General features: G+C 41.6%; 1 protein-coding gene across 2 annotated transcripts in view; it reads left to right on the forward strand.

Annotated features, from left to right (window-relative positions):
• HERC2 (HECT and RLD domain containing E3 ubiquitin protein ligase 2) overlaps nucleotides 1-25000 on the forward strand; it is a 600800-nt gene that overhangs the window by 414941 nt on the left and 160859 nt on the right. For both annotated transcript variants that reach the window (XM_085851823.1, XM_085851824.1), the window contains exons 50-65: nucleotides 1017-1142; nucleotides 1644-1752; nucleotides 4210-4349; nucleotides 4473-4660; nucleotides 7179-7284; nucleotides 7470-7561; nucleotides 7791-7966; nucleotides 8900-9008; nucleotides 9553-9634; nucleotides 9968-10111; nucleotides 11871-11961; nucleotides 13289-13466; nucleotides 13560-13641; nucleotides 14569-14740; nucleotides 15063-15207; nucleotides 15314-15539. In XM_085851823.1, the coding sequence (XP_085707949.1) occupies nucleotides 1017-1142; nucleotides 1644-1752; nucleotides 4210-4349; nucleotides 4473-4660; nucleotides 7179-7284; nucleotides 7470-7561; nucleotides 7791-7966; nucleotides 8900-9008; nucleotides 9553-9634; nucleotides 9968-10111; nucleotides 11871-11961; nucleotides 13289-13466; nucleotides 13560-13641; nucleotides 14569-14740; nucleotides 15063-15207; nucleotides 15314-15539 (2166 nt within the window). The remainder of the gene's footprint in view (nucleotides 1-1016; nucleotides 1143-1643; nucleotides 1753-4209; nucleotides 4350-4472; nucleotides 4661-7178; nucleotides 7285-7469; nucleotides 7562-7790; nucleotides 7967-8899; nucleotides 9009-9552; nucleotides 9635-9967; nucleotides 10112-11870; nucleotides 11962-13288; nucleotides 13467-13559; nucleotides 13642-14568; nucleotides 14741-15062; nucleotides 15208-15313; nucleotides 15540-25000) is intronic.

A 25000-nucleotide genomic window follows, 5' to 3' on the forward strand; every position in this document is an offset into this window, starting at 1 on the left:
ATATATATATATATATATATATATATATATATACTGGAACGCAAAAGAAACTTACCACTTGTTTGAAATGTAATGAAATTGTAACAGTTCAAAATAAAACAAACCAACAATTGCTAATTGAAACAGGCATTTTATTGATGACATGTCAAGTTTTTGACCAAGATACACCATCTCCTCAGTTTCTTCTACAGTACAGAACAGCATAGGGTGCAATGTCAGTCCCCTTTCAATAGCGTGTGTGGCCACCATTTTTTTTTGGATACAGGCAATGCATCGTCGGCGCATACTGCCTACCAGTCTTTGGATGGATTGCTGCTGGATTCTGTCCCACTCAGTCCTCAATGTCTGAAGCCATCTGACTTAGGACCATCTGCCTGTCCTGCCTTGCAGTGGTGACTCTTGGCCTCCCTGATCGAGGTCTGTCATCTGCAGAGTTGTGGAGGGTGTCTCTGTCCACCAGGGCTGATATTGTCTGGTGTGAACAGCCAAGGTGACGTGCCACCTCACGGTAGCTCAATCCGCCTTGCAGTATGCCCAAGGCACACTGCCGTTGATCCCTTGACAATCGTGGCATGTTGATTGAAATACCCATTTTGCACTGGCCTTTTTAAAACCAATATCAAGACATCACGTGCAGCTCATTAAAATCATCCATCACCCCTTGGCTAATCACTGACAGTCAAAACGGCTGTTCAACAGCTGCACTATAAAGTGACCATTGAAGGTTCAAGTGACCATCCGTGACCGTTTTGTCTGACAGTGAAGACACTATTGTGCACAAATAAGTTCACACATTTACTACACGCAGTGTTATTGTTGATATTTGAAGGTTTAAAAGGTGGTAAGTTTCTTTTGCGTTTCTATATATATATATATATATATATATATATATATATATATATATATATATATATATACACACATATGCGCACGCACACACACACACACCAGCTTGATAATCCAGAATGCATTTTGTTTTTTGGTGATGAAAACACATGTAACTTTCTCCACGACAGGGTACCCCCCACAAACATCATACTCGCACATAAAGATCGGAGACAAAGTGCGAGTCAAAGCTGCCGTTGTCACCCCAAAGTATAAGTGGGGATCAGTGAACCATCGAAGTGTTGGTGTTGTTAAAGGTATGTGCACATCTTTTGAATCCTTTTCTTCTGTCACAAACTTTAAGAATTTTTCGTTATTAACGATGACATGTGGCCCTTGATATTGATGCTCACATGATGTTTTTGATTCATCAAATAATTAATTTATCTTCCCTTTTTAGTTTATTTGTCTACTTGTATAACCTGTGAACAGCAGTCATTTGGTTTTTACCGATGCCTTTAACTGCACTGACTTCCAGGATATATGTTGTTCATTTTTGAAAACTCAACAGTTTCTAGCATTGCAATGTTCCATGTGGGATATATGACTCTTGCCTCCTTCATTTGAGGGTTGGAGTGTGTCTTTTTTGTATAAGTTACGAAAAGGGTGAAACCTGCCATTGTAGTGGGTCTTCCCATCAGCTGAAGTTGAGAGATTTCCTTCATTAAAATACCACCGACTCACCCAACAGTTGTGTGGTTGTAAGCTAAAAGTGGATAATGTTGATACTGAATTAACAAATTTGTTTTTCTTTGCAGCTTTCAGTGCCAATGGCAAGGATATCATTGTTGACTTTCAACAGCAATCCCATTGGACGGGCCTTCTCTCTGAAATGGAACTTCTTCCATGTAGCCATCCAACTGTCACGTATGTTTATGCATCGTTTTTGTGAACATCTACAGCATTGCCAAATTGTTGTCCCTTTTGTCTTTGGATTATTTCCTTGGGAGTAACAATACCTGCAGTTAAAGTAACACATTGTTTGATGGAGGTTATCATCGATGGATGAATTGGATAGGTATAAATGCTAAATTACTGAGTACTTTCGTGTTTGCTTTGTCACGCGCATCATGTCATTGGCAAGTCTGATGTTTTTATTTCTTCCAGAATGTTTGTTGCTTCTGCCAAGTCAAGCAAAACTGCTGTCTGTTTATGAAAAACTAGCCATAGGTGTCCACAACCATCCGTGACCATGTTGTGGCATGTTGGCCGAGGCCCTCACTTTTTTTCTTCCGCTCTCATTTTTTCACCTTTATAACCTCTGCCCACCGAAGGTGGATGGAGGTTATGTTTTCACCACTGTTTGTTTGCTTGTCTGTGTGCAAGATATCTCAAAAAGTTGTGGAAGGATTTGGATGGGTGTGTGACAAGGACAAATTGATTAGGTTTTGATGAAGATATGGATCCGGATACTAGAATTTTTAACGTGATTCTTCACCATTGAAAGGTAGGGCCAAAACCGATATGTAGCACGATATCTCAAAAAGTTATAGACGGATTTCTACCAACTTGATGGATTAGTTGGTTAGTTGCCAAGAAGCCAAGAACAAGCCAGTTAGATTTTATTTCAGGTCCGCATCCAGATCTGGCCATTCAGTGGGATACAAAACTTAAACTCATCAGCCTGGCAGAGGTATGCAGAGTGCCCTTCTAGCTTGTTTTTAATTTGTTTTCTCTGCAACCACTTGAGCGATCGACATGAAACTTTCAAAATAGGAGCGCCTCTCCATGGAGAATATTTTTATAAAGCTACATGATGATTGAAATGTGTTTGGCATTCCAAAAGGTCTGGGTTTTTTTTTGCATGCATGAGTTGCAGGGTGTTTCATATTTCAGGAATAAACGACCTCGGCCTCTCTTTGCTTGGTCTTGGCAAAATAATGATTATATTTTTTTATTTTTAAAGAAAATACAGTAATTCCTTTTCCATGACAGCATTCAGTTTTGAATTTTTGGGACTAAAACAAGCTTGATGTATTCATTCATATATCAGTTGAAATTATCATTTGTGAACAAGTTGCAGATACTTATTTGTTTGTTTATTGATTCCAATAATCATCTTCAATCAGCTTTATTTAATTTGAAAAGCATGCTTTTGAAAAGAGCACATCTTGATGAGTCAGCTTGAATGTGTCCTCAGGGTGAATGTGTCTTCAGACGAGATTCTTTGAATGTGTCTTCAGATGAGACCCGTTTTTTAAAGTCTTCATTGTCTTGGAATGGAGATGAATATTGCCTTATTTTAATACCTCGCTAATTTTAATGCCTTGAAAAAAATTCGTAAATGGTGAAAGTGGAGATATTTGAGGGTGGGGGAGCTGAGAGGGGATGTGCTGCAACCTTTTTGCATTTATTTTCCTTCACCAGAAACGACTTATTTTCTCCACACTTGCCAATGGTGCAACAGGAACTTTGAAGTGGGAGGAGGCCATTTGGCCCATAAAGCATGCGTTACATCAACACCACAGATTTAATCTTGCAGTTTATCAACTTAAATTCACCAATGGAAGGTGGTGGAGGAGTGGGGATGACAACAGTGGGACGGGCCAGGGTGGTCTTCTTCTTTTGTATGCAGCAGAAGGCTGTGGGCCAGCATCATTGGCTGAGGGCATGGCTGTGCCACTGGTGTAATGCCCTCTGTAGGTTAGGGCAGGAATTTGGAATTTATACCAAGGTGCCGGCGATAGCTCGCCTACGCTTCACAAAGGAAACTGTGTGATCTTTCACATCCACCAAGTAATGCCGACAAATGGGACGTCATTTAACGTCAATCCGAGGGACGGCACACCGGGATGACAGTTTACAGCTGGATTGGGATTCATACCTAGGATGGATATCTCACAGGTAAATGGGAATACCTCTAGGCTATTCGATGATGTTTCCCTGCAATGTCTTATCTGTGATCACTGATACAAAGCTCATGTTGGTTTAAGGAGCCACATGTGACAATGTAGAAAGCTCAGCATCCACTCTATCCTCACCCCTGCCTGCATTCACTCCATCCTCACCCCTGCCTGCATTCACACCATCCTCACCCCTGCCTGCATTCACTTCATCCTCACCCCTGCCTGCATTCACTCTACCTTTACACTTGCCTGCATTCACTCTTTCCTCACCTTTGCTTGCATTCGCTCCAACCTAGTAATTCAGTCCTGTGAGTCATCACTGAATTCATACGACAACCAACCAATTCACAATGAAAACAACAAAGATGCATTGAACCATTCTAAAATTCTGCTTTATTATGTCCAGATTTTGTAAAATGTTTCCTTAATTGGTGGGAAGCACAGTCTCAGTTGGCCAACATATGTCGTTGTTTTTCAGATGTGATGGCTGCCATGTTTATCCTATAATTGGGCCAAGGTACAAGTGCAGAAACTGTGATGACTTTGATTTTTGTGAAAACTGCTTCAAGGGAAAGAAACACACAGTGCGGCATCTATTTGACCGAATCAATGAGCCTTGTAAGTTGATGAATGAGCTGGCAGTCCGTTTAACCTCTTTCTGAACTCTTTTCTTTGATCCTCACATGCAATCCTCCCTGAAAGTGAAAGCACTTTGCCTGTACTTTTTTTGTTATTCTGCAGTGCAGACAGCTGTGTGTGCAGGGCGTGCGGGGCGACATGGCCGTCGGCACACTGGTGCTTTGCTCGGTGCACTCATTGAGGACTGGACACATGTTGTATCCCACGTCTGGACTTCATCTGCCATAGGGCAGACTATGCAGCTCTTTGACTCTGATTCTTGCTGGCAATCGGCTGGCTCACAGGGAAAGGTATCCAAGTTGGCTTGAACTATTTTTGGGTCTGGGCACAACATAACTTTGCAGATGATTACCATGCAGGGCTTTTAATTCTTACTTTGTGTACAATGTTTAAACATATGTCCATTAGCAAATGCTGGTTGCATTGTTATTTTTAGTGTCAATTGAGCACAAAACTGTGGGTTGCAGTCAGATTTTATTTTTGTTGCATTTATTCTCTTGCACCTTTGTTCGACACTCATAAACATAAATTTGTTTATTTACTCATGCTTGTTATTCCTGTGTGATAAGTGCCCAACATATGTGTTTATGCCCTTTTGTATGGGAAATAAGCGTGGTGTTGGCTTAGCGGTTAGGGTGGCTAGCTTGGGATCTTAGGGTCCTGAGTTCGAGCTCAGGACCCGTTGGCCACCGAGTTAACACCAGATGGGGTTGACTCAGCCTGTCATATTTCCGAGGTCGGCGAAATGAGTACCTATGCACTCGTATGGGGCACAGCATCAGCGGCATAGTCGTGCCCCAGCAAAATGATAGCTACCTGGCAGCCAAGCTGCCATACTCAAGAATAATAAGCATGGGAAATAAATTACATGGAAAGTTTTCCAACTGATTGGCAAGCTACTCTGCACATTTAAAATACAACTGATGTTTCAAGAGAATCCTTTTGCTCGTTAAATTTCCTGTATTCTACCAAATCACAAGAAATATCGAGGATCATGGAAGAGCGACGTGACAAAGGCTAAAAAGGAAACAGCAATAACTTGGCAACAGTTGGACACAATAAGCAAGTGACTGACCAAAGAGAAAAGTGGAGAAAGAGGAGTGGAGGAAACAGTTACTTAAGAGTAAGATAGTTGGGTTACGTTTGGGCAGGTACGGGGAATGACATGAGATTGTGGTGCATCACCTGCGAGCTCACCATGCCTTCCTCCTCCTGCCCTCTGCTACCTATGCCTTCAGAAAGCATAACCAGGTCACATGAGTTCCTCAAGAAGCCCTCACCTGCTCACCCTCCCAAAGTGCAGACTGATTGCCCAATTGCATTAATTTGCCTCCTTTTGTTCCTGATTTTGGAATCCTCTTTCTGTGTCTGTTGTCCATCTTCACTTCAGTGTTTCAAATGTGCTGTCCCTCATGCGCTCATTCATTTATATCCAATGTCTCTTGACACATGCGGATTCCTTCCCATTCTGTTTCTCTCCAAGCCATTGTTGCTTGATTTTGTGTGATTCCTCCTTTCCTCATTGTCTATGAACTCTGAAGATGCCAAGCAGAGGCATTCTGCTCATGCGGGGGTGACTCCACAGTGCAGTGCAGTTATGTTTAATGAAACAGGCGGTGCAACAGTTTCAGCACATGCTTACGGTTTTGAGGAGAATTTGGTGATGATGGAGGGTGTTTCTGTGGCTCCAAATCCACAGTGAATACACTTTAAAAATAACTGGTTTAATTAATTATGAGGATGGAGGCACATCAAGAAAACACCAAATAAAGATGATGGAGAAACTCATTGGTGTACTCTACAGAGGCTGTTTCCTTGCCTAAATGTTAAATTAAAATTATCACAGGCAGACTTGTTCAGGGACACAAGACAATGACAGAATCGACAGGACGGATGAGGTTGGAGGTTCATATGGTCCTCCCTTTTACTGGAATGTCAGGTGGCTCAAAGTGAGCATGAGGGATGCTTCAGGGGCCAACTTTATCGCTCTTCTTGACCATGTGCAGCTGTAGCACTGACTTGCCTTCACTTCTTCAGACATTATTTGGGTCTCTCAAACTCTCCTCCTGACGATCACAATCTTGACTCTCTCCTCTCCTAACTCCTTTGCTAGGCAGACAGCCATTCCGTAATCTGAGCACGGCTGGTTGATATATTCACAGTCCATCGACCCCTGAGGGTGAGCTCCCCTCATTGCCCCAGAATGGCGCTCACGTGTTCCCACCATGAAGTCACTCATGTGTTGCTGCCATTGCATCTGAACTTGAGATTTGCACACGTCATGTTCACCAAGAGTGTGGGTTGGGGTGTGAGGTGGGGGAGGGATGCACACTTGGCCACACCATGTTCACTTGGAACGTGTCAGTGAGGTGAAAAATGACAATGGGCATCCATTAAATGTTTATCATGGAGGAAAAAGATACAGATATGGGAGCTAGAGTGAAAAGAACCTTCCTATACATCTGATCCTGGTAATCTGCTAACTGTGGCGTCACAAAAAGACTTGTGCTAACATTCATTATTTGATTAATAATTTACCCCTCATTAACTCGTAAGCCATTTTCATAACAATATGTTTTTGTAACAAATTTAGAGTTTATAATAACAAATATTTGTTATTTTAACGTAACAAATATTGTAACAGTTGTAGAGGAAACAGTTTTATCTGGAGGGGAAAATTTGAAATATAAAAAGTGTTTGTTAGTTCCCTATGGGTCTTGGTATGTCTAAGTTTTAAACACTTTTGAAACTTGCCTTAACTCTTATTCTTTTATTTTGGCATTGTTGTTTACTTGTTTCCTGGGCCAGCACTGGATTCGTCTTGAGATCTTCCCGGACGTACTTTTGTACCGGCTTAAGATGACTGTGCACCCTTCAGATGGTAGCTACATGCCTTCATTTGTTGTTATCTCAGGTGAGCACCAATTATGCTGAGATCATTCTTCTGCAATGCTTTAGAATTAGTCGTTAATGATTAGGCATTCCTTTTGGTGAATATCCATGGCTTGAATTGGAACTGTCAAACCACTGTTGTGTTTAACAAAAAAAACAAAAACAAAACTTTTTTTTTACCTCTTCCTGGATGGTTGTTTCTTGCAGGTGGCAATTCTCTGTCATCGCTCGTGGAGCTGAAGACCATTCACATCACCCCAGCAGACATTGTTGTGACACTATTATCTGATTGTACTGAGGTAACCACCTCACGTTTTCCATCCCAAAACATTTTAGCAATTAATTTTGTTTCTTACCATGGAATGCATTTTTTCTTATATTAGTCATTTTTTCAAAGCTTGTTTTGAACTTGTTACCCTGGTTTTGCTTAAAATGCTGGCTATTTTTCTGCTGGGCAGAATAATGTGCAGAAGATACAGAAAAAGGACAATTTTGTTTCTTTGCTTTTCAATCATCAAAACCCTGCAGTATTATCACGTCATTGAGATTGCCATCCGGCAATGCCGCAGTTCAGGAATTGATTGCAAAGTCCATGGGTTAAGCATCATTGGACGCATGAGCTCTGAGGATGATGATGCCGCCACATGTCCGTTCCTGGCTTTAGAAAATGAAGAAGAAGCAGATGACGTGTCCAACTCAACATGGTGAGTGTGTGATCATGGACAAGGGACAAGTGAGATGGGTGAGGTCTGGTAAGCTTGTGCTGACTATCATTCCAAAGAGGAAACTTGATGTTTTTAAGGATGTCATCAAGAGCACAAACAAACATGAGAACTAATGAAACGTGCTCAATATAGTGGTGTAATAGATGCTTCATCAATGGCGGTAAACTTCCCAAAAATTTTTTTACGACCTTTAAACCTCTTCAAACGTTTATTTAAATAGAATTATATACTTCAACACTGTAGAACACAAATTGCCTTCAAAATACTTTCAAGAACCATGTTTTATCTCGATTTATAGCGTGAGAGGGCGTGCAGGAGTGTGTTCAGTTACCAAGCAGCTAGCTAGCGCTTGCCAAGCCAGCTGTTCCTTGTCAGTGGTTTTGAATGAAGTGCTTACTTGAGTGCTTCGCTACTTGGCAAACACTCTACAAAAACACTTGGTAACTGAGCACACCCCAGTATCGTGGTGAAGAGGAGACCTCGCAATATGGCGATGTATGATGCCGATTGACCCTGCGTTCTATGATGATCAATAAAGCTTCCATCTCCTAAACTGTGACTCATCGTCTTATTACAGTGTATAAGCGTGATGTATAAGACTGCTTAAGTAGTGTTAAACCTCTGGGGTTTTTTTTCTTTTTCTTTAATGATCTCTGAAATCATTATTTTATTAAAATTGAAGTATATACTTAAACACTGAACAGGGTATCATGTTCTATGAACTCTGCAGTTAATATTATTATTATTATTATTAGGATTATCATTATTATTACTGTTGCTCTTACTATTATTCTGTGTTCTTATTCAGACTCGATAGATTATCACCATATTTCCTTCCTGTTTAATCAAATCCATTGCCATACTGAATTATGCGATTGTTTGTTTTTTCCTTGTATGTGCTGTTTCTTTCAGTGCCATAAAGAAAACATCTCTGAGCTCAGACACTTCTAATATGAAAACTAAAGTTTGTGTTTGGGGTCTCAATGATAAGGACCAGTTGGGTGGCCTCAAGGGATCAAAGGTATGAATGAAAGAATCAAAATTTATTTTCTGGCTCTGCACATGTCATAAAAATTGCAAAACATTTGACTCCCCTAAATACCTCTACCTGCCGTAGGTAAAGCAGTGATATGATCTGTTCAACACTATTATTTTGATGGTTGAGCGTTTAATTAACTAAACACCAACTTGCCTTTCTGATTTATACAATCAACTCCCATTAAACTGAACAGGAATATTCTACTAACTGTTCATTACAAAAGAATATTCATGTTCCACCAAGTGTGGTTTATTTTTATTTGTTTTATTTTTCTGATATCCACTTGGGTGTACTGAATGTAGCTTGGTGTGCTGAACATGGCACAGCAAAGATACATAAACCATGCAATAATGAATGAGAAGTACTGCAATAATTCATCATAATTTTCAGAAATCCGAGTATCCTTCATACTTCATTTTTTTTACATTCCTGAAAAACTGTTACAGCCGTGAGCAAGGATTTTAGTGCTACCTTGTTGTGAATTGTGATTGAGTATATAATGACCTCGACCTGCCATCCATCACAGATTAAAATTCCCACCTTCTCAGAGGCATTGTCTGCATTGAATGTCATCCAGATCGCTGGTGGATCAAAGAGCCTTTTTGCAGGTAAGTTTTACCAAAAGTAATGTTTCTGCGTTAGTTGAACTGTTGAGCATTTGTTTATGTGCATTATTGATTAATTTGAGCACTGAACATCCTTTCTTCATACCTCACCTTATATTCAACTATTTTTTTTCATTGGAGTCGGTCACGTCAGTTGTTTTAATTATTTGTATTTAAAATGCTCTTGTTATAATTTATTTCCAACTAAATATCGATTTACATGTTCAGTTGTCTCCATGTACCAGTTTTTGACAATATGACGGCTGATTCCATTTTATAATGATGCCATTTGTCGATTAGGTTAAGTAGACTGCCTCCATTGTGTTTATGTTGCAGTTACAGTGGAGGGAAAGGTGTATGCTTGTGGTGAAGCTACCAACGGGAGGTTGGGCCTGGGCTTGTGTTCAGGAAATGTCTCCGTGCCACGGCAAATATTGGGCCTCAGCGGCTATATCATCAAGAAGGTTGCTGTCCATTCAGGTGAGAGTCCAATGGTGTTAGAAATACCAAGATAATTTTTTTTACAGTTTGACACAACACAAACATTTTGCTGATGTAATCGAATTATGGGCTGTGAACATCTCAACCAAAAATGTAAATCGATATTTGGTTGTGTTCATATGTTTATTTGCTAATCTCAGATGCAAGTGATGAAATAGTCTGTTGGTTATAGCTTACATAGTTTTGTTGTTTGGTTTTTGATGCAATGTTATGGTGTTGTAGTTGGGTGGTTTTATTAATCTTACCCCAGAGGGGATAGAGTGTTCGCCACCCCTGTTTGTCTCTCTGTCTGTCTATGTGTACACGTCTGTATGTGTGTCTGCATCTCAATATTTATGATTTAAAAATGGTTTTATCTGGAACCGTAAGCACGATCGATGCAAAACTTTAAACATAGGAAGGACTCCCCATGGAGAATACTTTATTGCTAATCTGACATCATAGGTCATATGGTATGACAGACTTTTTGGATTAACGGAAAAAAATTGAACATAATTTTCTCTGAAACCGCTCAACGAAAAAAATTTAAACTCAGCATGTCATCAACTTCCATTGGGGTATATAGGGTGTTATAACAATGACGTCATCAGTGAAGTAGTATTTCAGCCAAAATTGGTTGAATTGAAATCCTTATCCGAAAAATCTGAAACTTCGTATATCTGATTTATGACCTGATGTGAGTGAAGAATTAAATTTATGACATCATCGGTCACATGGTTTGGCAGCCATATTGGATTAAAGGAAAATATTTGGACATCATTTTCTTTGAAACCACTCAATGAAAAAAATTTAAACTTGGCATGTCATCAACTCCCCATGGGGTATATTGGGTGATAATGATGACGTCATCGGAGAAGTGGTATTCCAGTCATAATTAGTTGCATTGAAATCCTTGTCCGAAAAACTGAAAATTCATACATCTGATCCATGACCCGATGTGAGTGAAGAATTAAATTTATGATGTTATTATACCATGTCAATAAACTATGTAGCACAATAGAGTGCATGGATTATGCAGGTGTATGGGCCATAATAGTAGCGTGTTCAGTTGACGATGGTATTTTTGTTCAGAATAAATGCACAAGGCAAGACTATGCAGTCGATAAATGCTGTTCTACTTTTATTTTGTTTTTCATTTGATGTTATGATGTTACAGCTGCTTGGTTTTGTGGTTTTGTTTTGAATAAAACCTTATGGTGTTACAGTTGCATGGTCATGTAGTTTTGTTGTGACGGTGGAAGTAGGTTATGTTTTCTGTCTGTCTGTCTGTCGATTTATTTTTGTCTGTCTGTGAGCAGGATATCTCAAGAAGTTATGGATGGATTCTGACAAAACTTGGTGGACAGGTTGAGTGTGTGACAAGGCGAAATTGATTTGATTTTGATGAAGATCCTGATTCAGTACCAGATACTATAATTTAAAAAAAAAGATTCTTCACCATTGAGAGATGGTGCCAAAAACGATATATTGCACGATATCTCAAAAAGTCATCAATGGATTTGGACAAAACTTGCTGCTTGAGTTGGGGGGGTCACAAGAACAAGCTTATTAGATCTTGGTTCAGGTACTAATACAGATCCGGTCTATCAGTGGGCTCCAAAACGTAAAGTTTTCAGCCTGGCAGAGGTATGCACTCTACTGAGTGTTGTTCTAATTTGTAAGACAATGTTATATTACAGCTGTATTTTTTTTTTTAAATTCTCCTTTTATGGCTTTGTTGTTTTGTGCCCACGTGCAGGAGGTCGGCATGCCATGGCACTCACAATTGATGGCAAAGTGTTTTCATGGGGAGAAGGCGACGATGGAAAGCTGGGACACTTCAGTCGCATGTATTGCTTTATTTATACCGATAAATTTCATATAATGAAGTGTTCAAATGCCTCTGGTGATGGAGATGATAGGTCACGTTTGTCTTTGAATCCCTCCACAAATTATTACAGCGCGTGCGCTGTATACAATTGCACTGAGTTTGAAATGTCCCCGGTGTCCCCCCCCCCCCACATGCCTCAAGTGAGCCAATGACGGCCGTCCGGTAGATGGCAGTGCGTAACCTGGACGGAAATGGCGACAATTGACGAAAATACCCGAGTATTTCAATGGAAATTTGTGAATCTAATTTGTTATATATGTGAAAACCATTTAGTCCAGTAGAATTACACTATAACCTGAAACAAATTGCAATAGTTTTTTTTTATTGCTGGATCTTGTTCAGGGGGTCACTCTGAATGTCCCAATATAAAATAGGACAAAATAGGACCACCGCAAGTGCCCTGATTTGCATAAATTCAAAATGGCTGCCATTGAGCACTTGGGGGGCTGATATCTCCTAAACGGTGCGTTTTAGACCCCATAAATGTATTATTAGCAGATAGGAAAGTGACCCCAAGGAATCCAAATATGTCGTCAAAATTTGTATATGACGTCATATATGTCAGAAATGACGTCATTGATGACGTCATTGATATAATTTGTTAAATTTATGTTTTCCTCAATGTTTTTGTAGGAAGTACATGTATGACGTTCTTTGGAAATATCCGAGTCTGAAATATGTTCCGTGAGCTATGCCTTATACATTAACAAATTCAAATTCAAATGTATACCTCCACAGAGTCTGTCCTGGCTTATTCACATGATGAGGTTTTACTTAGTCTGAATCAATATCGGTGGCAACATCCCCCTAATTAGTGCATGATGTCCCTTTGCATCCCGTGCATGATGGTGAACACTCTAAGCCATTTTTCCGACAGCTGCAACGTAGGGTGTCACAATCACCCTTGCATTGGCACCGGATTATTTTCAACAGATATTCCGGTGCAGGAAGCAAGTCCATCTTGCTTGGGTGTATTCGACCATCTGATAAATGCCACCCCCAATCCGTTGGATTCAGTTCTTCTTTCCCCATCCAAACCTGGGCTTGATAATAAACCCTCTGTGAGTGATGTATTGCTGCGTTGGATGTTGGAGGTAGTGTCTGTACTTGGACACTGCGAGCACTGGTTGCCACCTTTTCCGAGAACTTCCTGGCTCTCAGGTCATCCAGGCTTTCTTCCATCTTTCCACCACATAGAAAGACAAGAGCGCTTATTTGTTATTGACATAGTATGTATAAAAATAGGAAATACATATGACCACGGTGAATGCTGTTTGTGAGAGCAGGAACTCGGACAAGCCGAGATTGTTGGAGATGCTCAAGACGAAGCGCATCAGGGATCTGGCATGTGGAAGCTCTCACAGTGCCGCCATCTCCTCAAGCGGCGAGCTTTACACCTGGGGTCTTGGCGAGTATGGGCGCCTCGGACACTCCGACAATACCACACAGCTGCGGCCAAAGCTGGTATTGATCCTCGGGTTCTTAGTTTTATCCTCATTTGTTTGAATTTTTCGTCGTGGTATTTTGGCCAAACTTGTTTACTTTGCGTCTTTTCAGGTAAAAGCTCTTTTGGGACACCGTGTTGTCCAGGTGGCTTGTGGGAGTCGTGATGCACAAACTCTTGCACTCACCGATGAGGGTATGCAGTACAGCCATGATGCTAATTAAACTCACAGGATAAACATTTTATATTGTACCGAAGAACAGTGTACAAGTTGATATTTTATATTCGCCATCTGGTAGCTTACTCACCTTTGAGCTGTATTGCCTCAGTTTGAATCCTGACCCAACTTGATCTACCATTGTGGTGCCTCTCAGGCTGGGCGTTACATCCATGAGTTTGCTGTCCTTCAGAGAGGACTACGCCATCTGTTGCATTTGCTCGCATTTGCTGGTGGACACTTAGAACCCCACAATAGCTTTCGAAAAAAAAGTGGTTTGCAAAGTGGTTGCAAAGTTTGCAAAGTTAACTTGTTACTTCAATAATTGCATTCATGATGGTTTATCACTAAAGCTTATTTTACTTTTTATTTCATTTCTCATGTTCCATTTTCTTTTATCATGCCTTTTCTAAACTTGAAGCAAAAAGCTTTTTTGACTTTTTTGCAAAAAGCTTGACTTTTTCCCATTATTTCCTCCTATTGCCTACCTCACTTGCCTTCTTTTCCCCAATATGCACCTGTGATAAACCATACAATTGTTTTTTTTAATTCCCCCCACAATCATGGAGCAGATGCATTATGTTTTCACGTTATCCCTCTAGCTGTCTGTCCGTTATCAGTTTTTCGTTACCACGATGACTTATGAACCACTGTAGGGATTTCAACCAAACTTGGTGGAGGTATGCGCTGTAATACGAAGATGAACTGATGACATTTTGGTCTGCAAGTCAATAGTCACATGCCTTTTGAAAGTCGTGAAAACTTGAAATGTGCCCTTTGAAACGTTTGCGTCAAATTGTATTTTATATTTTGGTTCTTTGTTTCAGTCAGAGATCAGTTCTGGGGTTTGTATCTTTTTTTTAATCCTGATGTTTTTCCTGTCCTGTTGTGTTGACTTCTTGCAGGACTTGTGTTTTCTTGGGGTGATGGAGACTTTGGCAAGCTCGGCCGTGGAGGCAGCGAAGGTTGCAATATCCCACAGAATGTTGAACGTCTTAATGGACAAGGAATCTGTCAGATCGAGTGTGGAGCTCAGTTCTCACTTGCACTGTCTAAGTCTGGTATTGTCTGGACTTGGTGAGCATAACAAGAGGATTTTTTTTTTTAATTTGTGTAGTTTCATCATTACCCTTGAAATCATGAATTTTCTGCTGACATTGATAATTATGATAATTCATTTCAGAACATTTTATTGAGGTAGCTATATCGTTTCACATGATCTAAAGTCTAGTTTAATCTTTCAAATGTTTGTAGGAAAATGTAATAATCATCGTGAAAAATGTATTGCTTAATCTCACTTGAAAAATTGAAAATGCGATCCTTGTTAAAAAATGTTAATAATGGAAGAAATATTCCTGGTATTGGGGTGGTTAAAGAGCAAACTGTGTTTGTTTGTTAGGGGAAAGGGAGATTACTTCCGTCTGGGGCATGGGACAGACTTACACGTGCGCAAGCCACAGGTGGTAGAGGGTTTGCGGGGAAAGCGCATCGTGCATGTTGCTGTTGGAGCTTTACACTGCCTTGCAGTCATGGAGAACGGCCAGGTGAGCTTGTGCAATCATTTGATGTCGTTGATTATTGGAGACCGATTGGTTGTCATTAAGTGCATCCACAATCTGGGCAGTTAATTTTGGTTGTATGATTTTGTAGGTTTATGCATGGGGAGACAATGACCATGGGCAGCAGGGAAACGGTACGACAACGGTCAATCGCCGACCTACGATGGTGCAGGGGCTTGAGGCATACAAGATTGCACGTGTGGCATGTGGTTCTTCACACAGTGTAGCCTGGACCACAACAGATGTGGCCACTCCTGCCACACATGAGCCGGTGCTCTTCCATACAGCACGTGACCCCCTTGGTGCATCCTACCTTGGTGGGTAAAATCTAGAGGTTGTCTCCTTTGAGATTTGATCATAATAAAGCATTGAAATTAACTTGAATAATTATTTCACCCCCCTCTTAAACTGCTTGACTGCTTAAACTTATTTGCTTTAACTAAAAATGTTTTTAATCTAAATGGAGGCTGGGTACTTGAACAGCTTTGTTGTTGTAAATAAAAAAAATATTTACAAAGTGAAGACAAAACAATTGTTGAGACCAGCAAACAATTGATCCTTTTTCACAAAACCAGATTTTAGAAACTTCAATTATCTGATATAATATACAAATGTAATCCTCACAATATTATAGAAACCATTAATATGGAATAGGCAAAGCCTAGAAGCGAACGTAGAATTCTTGTTACATTCGCTTCTTAAATATATCAAATTAAACAGTCTTTTTGCTATGAAAAAATAAATATTACCTTAACATTACCTTCACAACAACAACTACACCGCCTAGAGCAGGATCTCATCTGCAAAAAATAAATATTACCTCAACATTACCTTCACAACAACAATTACACCGCCTAGAACACGATCTCATCTGAAAAAAAAAATTCCTCAACATTACCTTCACAAAGACAACTACACCGCCTAGAACAGGATCTCATCTAAAAAAAAAAAATACTAGAAGCGAATGTAGTATTCTTCTTAGATTCGCTTCTGACTTTAGGTATAACTTGTTCACAACTGTATGTGCAATTTCCGGTTGCTTCGGCCTGGATTCGGGATCAGCGATCAAATAACGTAAATCACGATGAAAAATTATTTTTTGATGATGCGGGAGATATCTATGAAAATCAGTGGAGGAAATATACACCATGTCTGATATTTGGGTCTTTCATGTCTCCGACGATGCCTTTATCTCCCGGCATGCATCATTTCCCATGACAAAAACTGGAAACAAAAAAAAAACAGAAGCAAAAAAGAACGGAAGCAAAAGGGTCATAGCCAATGACACGGATTCCAAATTGCCAGGGTATTGTGTTGTTTTTGTTGTTGTTGTTTCATATTCTCTCATGTGCATGCATTCAGTAATATTCACAAGATAGAAATAAAACCCAATCGTGTTTATACACTGCACAGCGTTTAAAAAAGAACCGGAAGCAAAAGGGTTATAGCCAACGACACGGATACCAAATTGCCAGGGGTGTTGTGTTGTTGTTGTTGTTGTTGTTGTTTCCTATTCTCTCATGTGCACGCGTTAAGTATGAAGCTCACTGTGTTCGCTATTACATGAACGAGTGTGATCGGCGCGCCTCACCACACGTTGCTGCGGAGGAACAGGCATCTTTGACCATGTCTGCTTTCTCCAGGAGTGAGGGAAGTGTGGTAATAGTGGGTGTGGGTTAGTGTGGATGATACTATACAGCATATATATATATATATATATATACATATATATATATATATATATATATATATATATAAATATATATATATATATATATATATATATATATATATATATATATATATATATATATATATATATATATATATATATACATACACACACACACACACACACACACACACACACACACACACACACACACACACACACACACATATATATATATTGCTACAGTTTTGGAAACTTACCCCATGGGGATAGAGCATAATATATGGACACGTCGGAGACCCGAGGATTAGTTATTTCTTTAGTCTATGTGTAGATACTCCATCGCCCCTTGTCTAAGGGTTGTTTGAGTGGCATGCATTGAGGTTAGTTCGTGTTTTCCCAATGTGGTGTCGTCTCTCAACCCCCCCCCCCCCAACTCCCCTGCTCATTTCAGCACTCCTTCCTCCACCCCATTGGTCCGTTTCAACAATACCCCAATATCCCCCTTCACTAAACCTCATTTTGACAATCCTTCTTCCCCATCGGTCTTATATTACCTTCAACCCCGCTGCTGTTCAGTCATCCCTCGGTCACTCCATTTATGCATTGTTTAATTGGGCACATTCACAATATATATTTGTGCTCAGTTCCTTTTCATTTATGTGTTGGGTTGTGACTTCTGATTTACAGTATATATTAAGTCAGAGCACAAAATATATTTGGCCAACCTTCCCCACCATCCCCCTCAGCACCATTCACCCCATCCCCTCCTCTACCATTCCCCAATCCCCCCACAACCCCAATCCACCATCACCCCCACTAACCCACACCCACCATTCCTCCCCTTCCCCCTCACTCCTGGAGAAAGCAAGCATGGTCAAATATGCCTATGCCTTTGCAGCGACATGTGGTGAGGCACGTGAAGCGTGCCGATTCATACTCGTGTGTGTGTGTGTGTGTTTGTGTGTATACACACGCACACACACACACACACACACACACATACATGAGGTCTGATAAAATTCCAGGACTGATGTTTGTTGTTGACAGGTGGCAGTGGTTTTTTGTTTTTTTCGTTTTTCTTGGTTTTCGTAATTGCACATGTATCGTAATATTCCTCTCAGTACTGTTAGTCTTCATATGAATCGCTTGTGTACTGGAGTTTTATTAAAATTTCAAGTGTTGCATTCGTATTCTGAAGATGAATGACAAATTTATGGAATGGAGTATCATCATCATCAAGTTTTTGGAAAAACTAAACAAAAGTGGCACGGACATTTTCGGCAAGTAGAAGCTGGTATATGATCGGAAGAAGACGCAGTGTCAAGATCACGTGTGTTTGAGTGGTCCATGACTATTGCGGAATTGGGAATGGATGTGAATGATGAGGCGTGGTTTGGCCGCCCGATATTTATGTATGAAAGTAGGTGAATCAGAGTTCAATTTTGCTTTTGAAGAGCAGATTACATCATGATGATGTAACATCCTGCTGTCAAAGTTGAAAAAGACAGCTGTTTTTGTCATCTTATGTAATTTTGTTATCCAGTCAAACCCAGAAAAGAGACCTCAAAAACAACAGAACATTGATCCCAGGTATGTTAATCGCTGTGGGAAGCAAGACATTGACAAGTTTCTGGCATTTGATGAAGTGTTAACACCTGAAACATCAGCTTCTCCTTGCTTCCCACAGCGGTTTGCATACCTCAATCAATTCTCCGTTGATTTCATCCATTTGTCTTTAAAAGGAATAGTCAGTTTGAAATTGTATTTCTCTTCTGTTCTTGCATATAGCAGCTGTCATTTCTTGGAAGTGAGGCTGTGCTGCTGATGCTGTGCCCCTCTACCAATACACTGGTACTCATTTCGCCGACCTCGGAAGGATGACAGGCTGAGTCAACCCCCACCAGGTGTTAATTCAGCAGCCAACAGAGCTCGAACTCAGGACCCTAACATCCTAAGCCAGCCACCTAACCACTAAGCCAACACCAGGCTTGAGATGGTCATAAAATAAGGACATCCAATTTTGCAACAAATTGTTGATAGAGGTATATGGGACATTTTCACAAAAGCGGGTCAGGTAACGGTAAAGACTGTCCGAGCATTTTTATCAAGCATATATTGCCCAGTCAATGCAGAGGCCTTATGGTGATCCTGCGTTGCTGACATAATTTGAACATTTTTCTAGGCCTTATAAGGGGTTCAAGCACTATTTCGAGAATATCAAAGAAAGTTTATTTTTGAGTTTGTTCTTTACCGTTACCTGACCCGCTTTTGTGAAAATGTCCCATATTAACCACCATGACGAAAAAAGGTGTAATAACTCTCTTGCTTTGAAGAAAGGTTGAGGCCCAAAACGTCACTTTACTCTTTTATTATTATTTAAATTTTTTTTTTGTAAACAGCGGATAGCATGCCTTTATTTGTCAATACTTGCAGGTACTCCTGCCCTCCAGATGGGAGTACCCTTCTCAGTTTATCAGAGCTCAGGTCGGAGTATGTGCTGGAGTATGTGTACCAGAATAAAACTAACGCACATGCTCATCTGCTGGCCTTGGGTGACCACTTAAGGCCTGTATTAGGGATGAAACCAGAGGTAGAACCATGGGTTTTTTTGTTTGTTTTGTATACTAAGTCTAGGCTCATGTAAGAGATAATACACAGAAACATATCACAAGGCAGGAGACAAGAGGGGTGGGAGAGGGAAGCATAAAATAGTGGGGAACAAAGACAATAGGATATCTGTGGAAGGGAGAGGGATTGGGTGGGGGTACACAGGGTAAAGAAGATGGTACTGCAGGGACTTTCAGGAAGGAAAACAGGGAATTTGAAGGAGGTGACTTTGGGGTAGATTAACGGGGGTAGAACACACACACACACACACACACACACACACACACACACACACACACACACACACACACACACACACACACACACACACACACACACACACACACACACACACACAAGCATTTTAAGGCCATTTTCCCCGCTAAAGCAGGGGTTAACCATGCGGGCCCCATGACAATCTTCTCCACTTTACCCTATTTTCTGCATCTCCCCTTCTTAATCCCCTTGCCCACATTTCCTCTTCCACCACCTTTAGCCAAGTTTTTCTTGGTCTTCCCCGTCCTCTACTTCCGACTACACTCATTTCCAACACTCCTCTCACCCAGTCACTTTCATCCTTCCTCAACACATGACCCAACCATCTCAACCTGTTTCTCTTCACAACATCTATCACAGACTCAATTCCCATCATCTTCCGCAAGTCATCATTTGTCTTCCTCTCTCTCAACGATACTCCACACATCCACCGAACGATTCGCATTTCCACCCTTTCCAGCCTTTGTTGCTGCTCCATGTTCGGTACCCATGTCTCACTCCCATAAATCATCGTACTCCTCACACATGTAGCATACACCTTTCCCTTCAGCTTCAACGACACTCCCCTCTTTGTCAGCACGTCACTCAGTTCCCGAAACTTCTTCCATGCACATCTCACTCCCGCAACCGTCGAAGAGTCTGATCCACCTTCTCCATTCAGCATGTCTCCAAGATAGCAAAATGTTTTCACACCTTCCAGCTTCACACCATCTCCAAGATCCAACTCAACAATTCCTTCATCTGCAGCTCCCTCTATGCACACCTTACACTTGAATGTAGCTGCCACACTGGTTAATGACCCTCTCACCCCACTACATTTTCAATTAACCCATTCATCACACATTGTACACTGAATGGAGTTCACTCCGCCACACTTCCTGCACACAGCACACGGCCACTTCCCAGTCCTTTCCACCTCAACACATGCTTTACCACTTGCCATCACTTTCGTCTTTCCGATATTCACCTTCAAACCTTTTGCCTCCATACATTCCTTCCACTTGTTCATCTCCTCCTTCAGTCCATCCATACTCTCTGCAATCAACACCAGATCATCTGCATACAGCAGCTCCCACGGTAAACCCTCCTTTACCCTCCGAGCCAGCACCTCCAGCACAACTACAAATAGAAGTCGACTTAGTACCAACCCCTAGTGCACTCCTACCCTCACCTCAAACTCACCACTGTTCCCGTCCTTCGTCCTTACAGCTGTGCATGCTCTCTCGTACATGGCCATCACTACTCTGATCAACCATTCCTACACTCCTAACTTCCTCAATGCCCATGTCACAACTTCCCGTGGAACCCTATCAAATGCTTTCTCCAGATCAACAAACCCAAAAAACAACTTCTTCCTCTTCTCCATGTACTTCTCCTGCAACTGCCTTACAATAAAAATTGCATCTGTCATTCCTCTTCCTGGCATAAATCCAAACTGCATTTCGTCAATCTTTACCTTCTTCCTTATCTTCTCCAACACCCTTTCCAATACCTTCATTCCATGCTCCAATAACTGTATTGCTCTATAGGAGCCACAGTCCAGAGGGTTACCTTTCCCCTTGTACAGAGGGACGAGGGTACTCAGTTCCCAATCCACTGGAATGCGGCCTTCTTTCACCACCAGATTACAGATCTCTGTCATTCTCTTCACACCCCAACTTCCCGCTGCCTTCAACATATCTCCCACAACTCCCGTCGGCCCTCCTGCTTTTCTACTCTTCATTGCTCTTATAGCTTCCTCAACTTCCTTCTCAGTTATCTTCTCTGCTGGTCCTAAAACTGGGTTACTCTCGATGTTGCTATCCCATTCATTTTCTACATTCAACAGCCTTTCCATATATCTCTTCCATCTTCCTTTAATTCCATCTGAGTCCACAACGATTTGTCCCACTTCATCCTTCAAGCAACTCACCCCCGTCACATCAAATCTCTCTCTCGCTATCTGCTTTGCAATCCGGAATACCGCTCTCTTACCCTCCTCTGAATCCAAGCGTTCTCCGAACATTTTCCTATGGGCCTCCTGCGCCTTTGCTTCCTCTTTCTTTGCAGCCTTCTTGGCTACCTTATAACTTTCATGTGCTGCCTCTTCTTCCACCGTATCCTTTGCCTTTTGCCATTCCTTGAACTTCTTCCTCTTCTCTTCAATCATCTTTCCAACTTCATCACCCCACCACCATGTTTCCAAGTGCCTCAGTGGTCCTTTTGTCCATCCACATACCTCACCAACGGCTCCCAATAGACTATCTTTCATTGACATCCTTCCACTTTCAAGCTCAACCACATCATCTTCAACCATACTCAGCCTCTCTCTTAATGCTTCCTTCACTGTCGCCTCTTTCAACCTCCACACCTTCATCCTCGGTTGGTACTTCACCCGCTGAATTCTCCGCACACCTTCCACCCTTATATCGCAGACAACCAGGTGGTGCTGCGAAACAGTCTCCTCCACTGGGATCACCTTTGTGTCCCGGAAGTTTCCCCTTTCTCGCCGATGCACCATCAGGTAGTCAATGGTTGTCGTCGACCCACCTGACGTGTATGACTATGTAATAAGCTTATTATCCGCTTTGTGGAATTGAGTATTACAAAACAACAAATCAGCTCCATCAGCAAACTCTAAGATCCTTTGACCTTCTCCATTTCTCACACCATATCCATAACCCCCATGGACTCCCTCAAAACCATCTGGACTCCTTCCCACATGTCCATTCAAGTCTCCTCTAACCACAACAACTTCCTCATCTTTCACATTTTCCATCAACTTCTCCATCGCACACCAGAACATGTTCTTCTCTTCAGCACTTCGACTGACCTGCGGGGCATATCCTGAGATGACGTTCACCAAGAGCTTTCTGATCACGATTCTCACCATCATCAACCTTTCACTCTCTCATCACACTCATGACACTGTCTACAAACTCCTCAGAAAACATGACACCAACACCATGCATGCCTTCCGGGCACCCTTGCCACATAAACTTGTACTTCTGCCCCTGCCTACCCTTCACCATTCTCACACCACTTCCCTTCCACCGTGTCTCCTGCACACAACATATGTCCACTCTTCTTCTGACCAATGTTTCAACCACTTCTCCAGATCTCCCTGTCATTGTCCCTACATTCCATGTACCAAACCTCAGAAACCGATCTCCACGTGGGGAATCAGACGATTGGTCATCATAAATGGAAAAATTTCCTCCCTTGCTTTGATCGGGTTCCCCACCTTGAGTTTTAATGAGAGGGGGTGAGGAACCCCATGGGGTACTTCGGGCTGTACCCTGCCCATCAGTTGTACTCATGGTTTCCTTTTGAGCCAGTGTTTTTTTTATGGCCGGATGCCGTTCCTGACGCCAACCATTTTAGTCGCCTTTTCCGATACGCAGGGAAACGGTGTACCTATTCTGACCGGGGTACACACCGGGGGTAGAAAAGATCAAGATTTTGGATGGGGGAAGATGGTGGTGAGATGGTGGTGAACAGCTGTTTTGAAGACCTGGAGGGAGGAGTGGGATTGAAGAGAGTGTGGGAGTTTGTTCCAGAGGTCGGAAAAAAGGAGGAATGAAAGAGTGAAAGTGAAGGTGAGCAGTGATTCTTGATTTTGGCAGTTTGACCAGAAGGGTTTTTTTGGCTGACCTTGAGCGACCTGAGGAAATATAGGGTGTACAGGGGGGGAGGCAAGGCCAGAGAGGAGACTGCAGAAGACAGAAAGACCACCAACCTGCCTCCGGTGAGAGAGTGAAAGACCCAAATACTCAGCTTCATCACAGGAGATACCAATTATCCTAAAAGCCTTGGTTTCCACAGCGTGAAGTCGAGCTTGGTGTGAAGCAGGAGCCCCACCCCATAGGGGCGAGCAGTACTCCATCAGACTGCTGATGAAAGCTTTGTAAATGGTTAGATGCTCAGGTGTGCCAAGAAAAGACTTTGCACGACATAGGATTCCCATTCGCCGAATGGCTTTGGAGGCCAGTTTGGAGATGTGGCTAATTCAGGAAAGATCATGACAGATAGTGAGACCCAAAAACTTGAATGAAAGGACTTCTTCAAGGGGATTGTTGAGAAAGTAGAACAGGGGGTTTTCCAGACAGTCCTTTCGGAAAGACATGGTGAGGCTGGAGATTTGTCAGGATTGAAAGACATATTCCAAGTGTTTGACCAGCTTGTGATTTTATCCAGGTCTGCAGAGAGTGAAGAGGCTACTGCCTACTGATCAGAGAGATGAGAAATGGTACTGCAGGGGGTGGAGTCATCAGCAAAGACATAAAGAGGATTCTCCAGGGAATCTGAGAGATCATTTATGAAAACCAGAAAATGCACAGGGCCAAGAACACTGCCTTGAGGAACTCCAGCCTGGACGGGAAGAGGAGATGAGAGAAAAAGGTTGAGAACCTCTACGTCAGCCCAATAACTGTTAAATGACAATTTTGGAGTTTTGTTGACGTCCACTTTTGCTCAAGATGTTTGCCAGTATTTGGTAAAGGAAATTTCCAACTCTACAGAAGGTAATTTAGAGTGCCTTTACGATGGTCTGACAGCCATTATATCTGTCCTCAAATGAGTCTGAACACAATGGTCACTTGAAATCATATCTCCTGAGCCAAATGCCATCGTTGAACATCTCGTGGAAACTAATCAGGTCAGTATCAAGAGGATGTTCCTAATCAGTGCTATCATTTTTGCAGACTGAAGCCCAGATGTACACTTTTCACAATGTCAGGCTGTATCAACAAAATATTTGCTGAGGTCTTCAAATCCTGCCTTCTGATAGCTGCCACTCTCCTACCTATAAACTCTTCTTGAGATTATGTTGATTTCTCAACTGCAAAGGTGGGAACGTTTCTGGCCAACTTTACTTCTCAGCTATTGGTCCAGATGGCATAACCTCATTGGTCCTCAAACGCTGCACAGCTGCTCTGTCTTCTTTATCTACCCTCTTTTGCTGGTCATTCATGGAAGGTCACTTTTCTATCATCTTGGAAAGTTTCAAACATCACCCCAATTCACAATAAGTGCTTTAAGGAAGATCAGATAAATGACAGGCTGGTCAGCCTTTGAGCCCATTGTAAGCAACCCCATTGAGTTTTTTATTGCTACCAACCTCAGGCTTACCTCTTCTAGATTCTCCAGTATTGAGTAACAATTTGAGTTCCATCCTATCCTCTTTACGCTTGGCATGCTTCTCCTGTTGACATAGTAGTCGATAGATGTCCGAAACCTTAA

Source organism: Eptatretus burgeri, chromosome 13 (genome assembly GCF_056783735.1).
Source record: "Eptatretus burgeri isolate ZD-2024b chromosome 13, Ebu_testis_v1, whole genome shotgun sequence".
Lineage (NCBI taxonomy): Eukaryota > Metazoa > Chordata > Myxini > Myxiniformes > Myxinidae > Eptatretus > Eptatretus burgeri.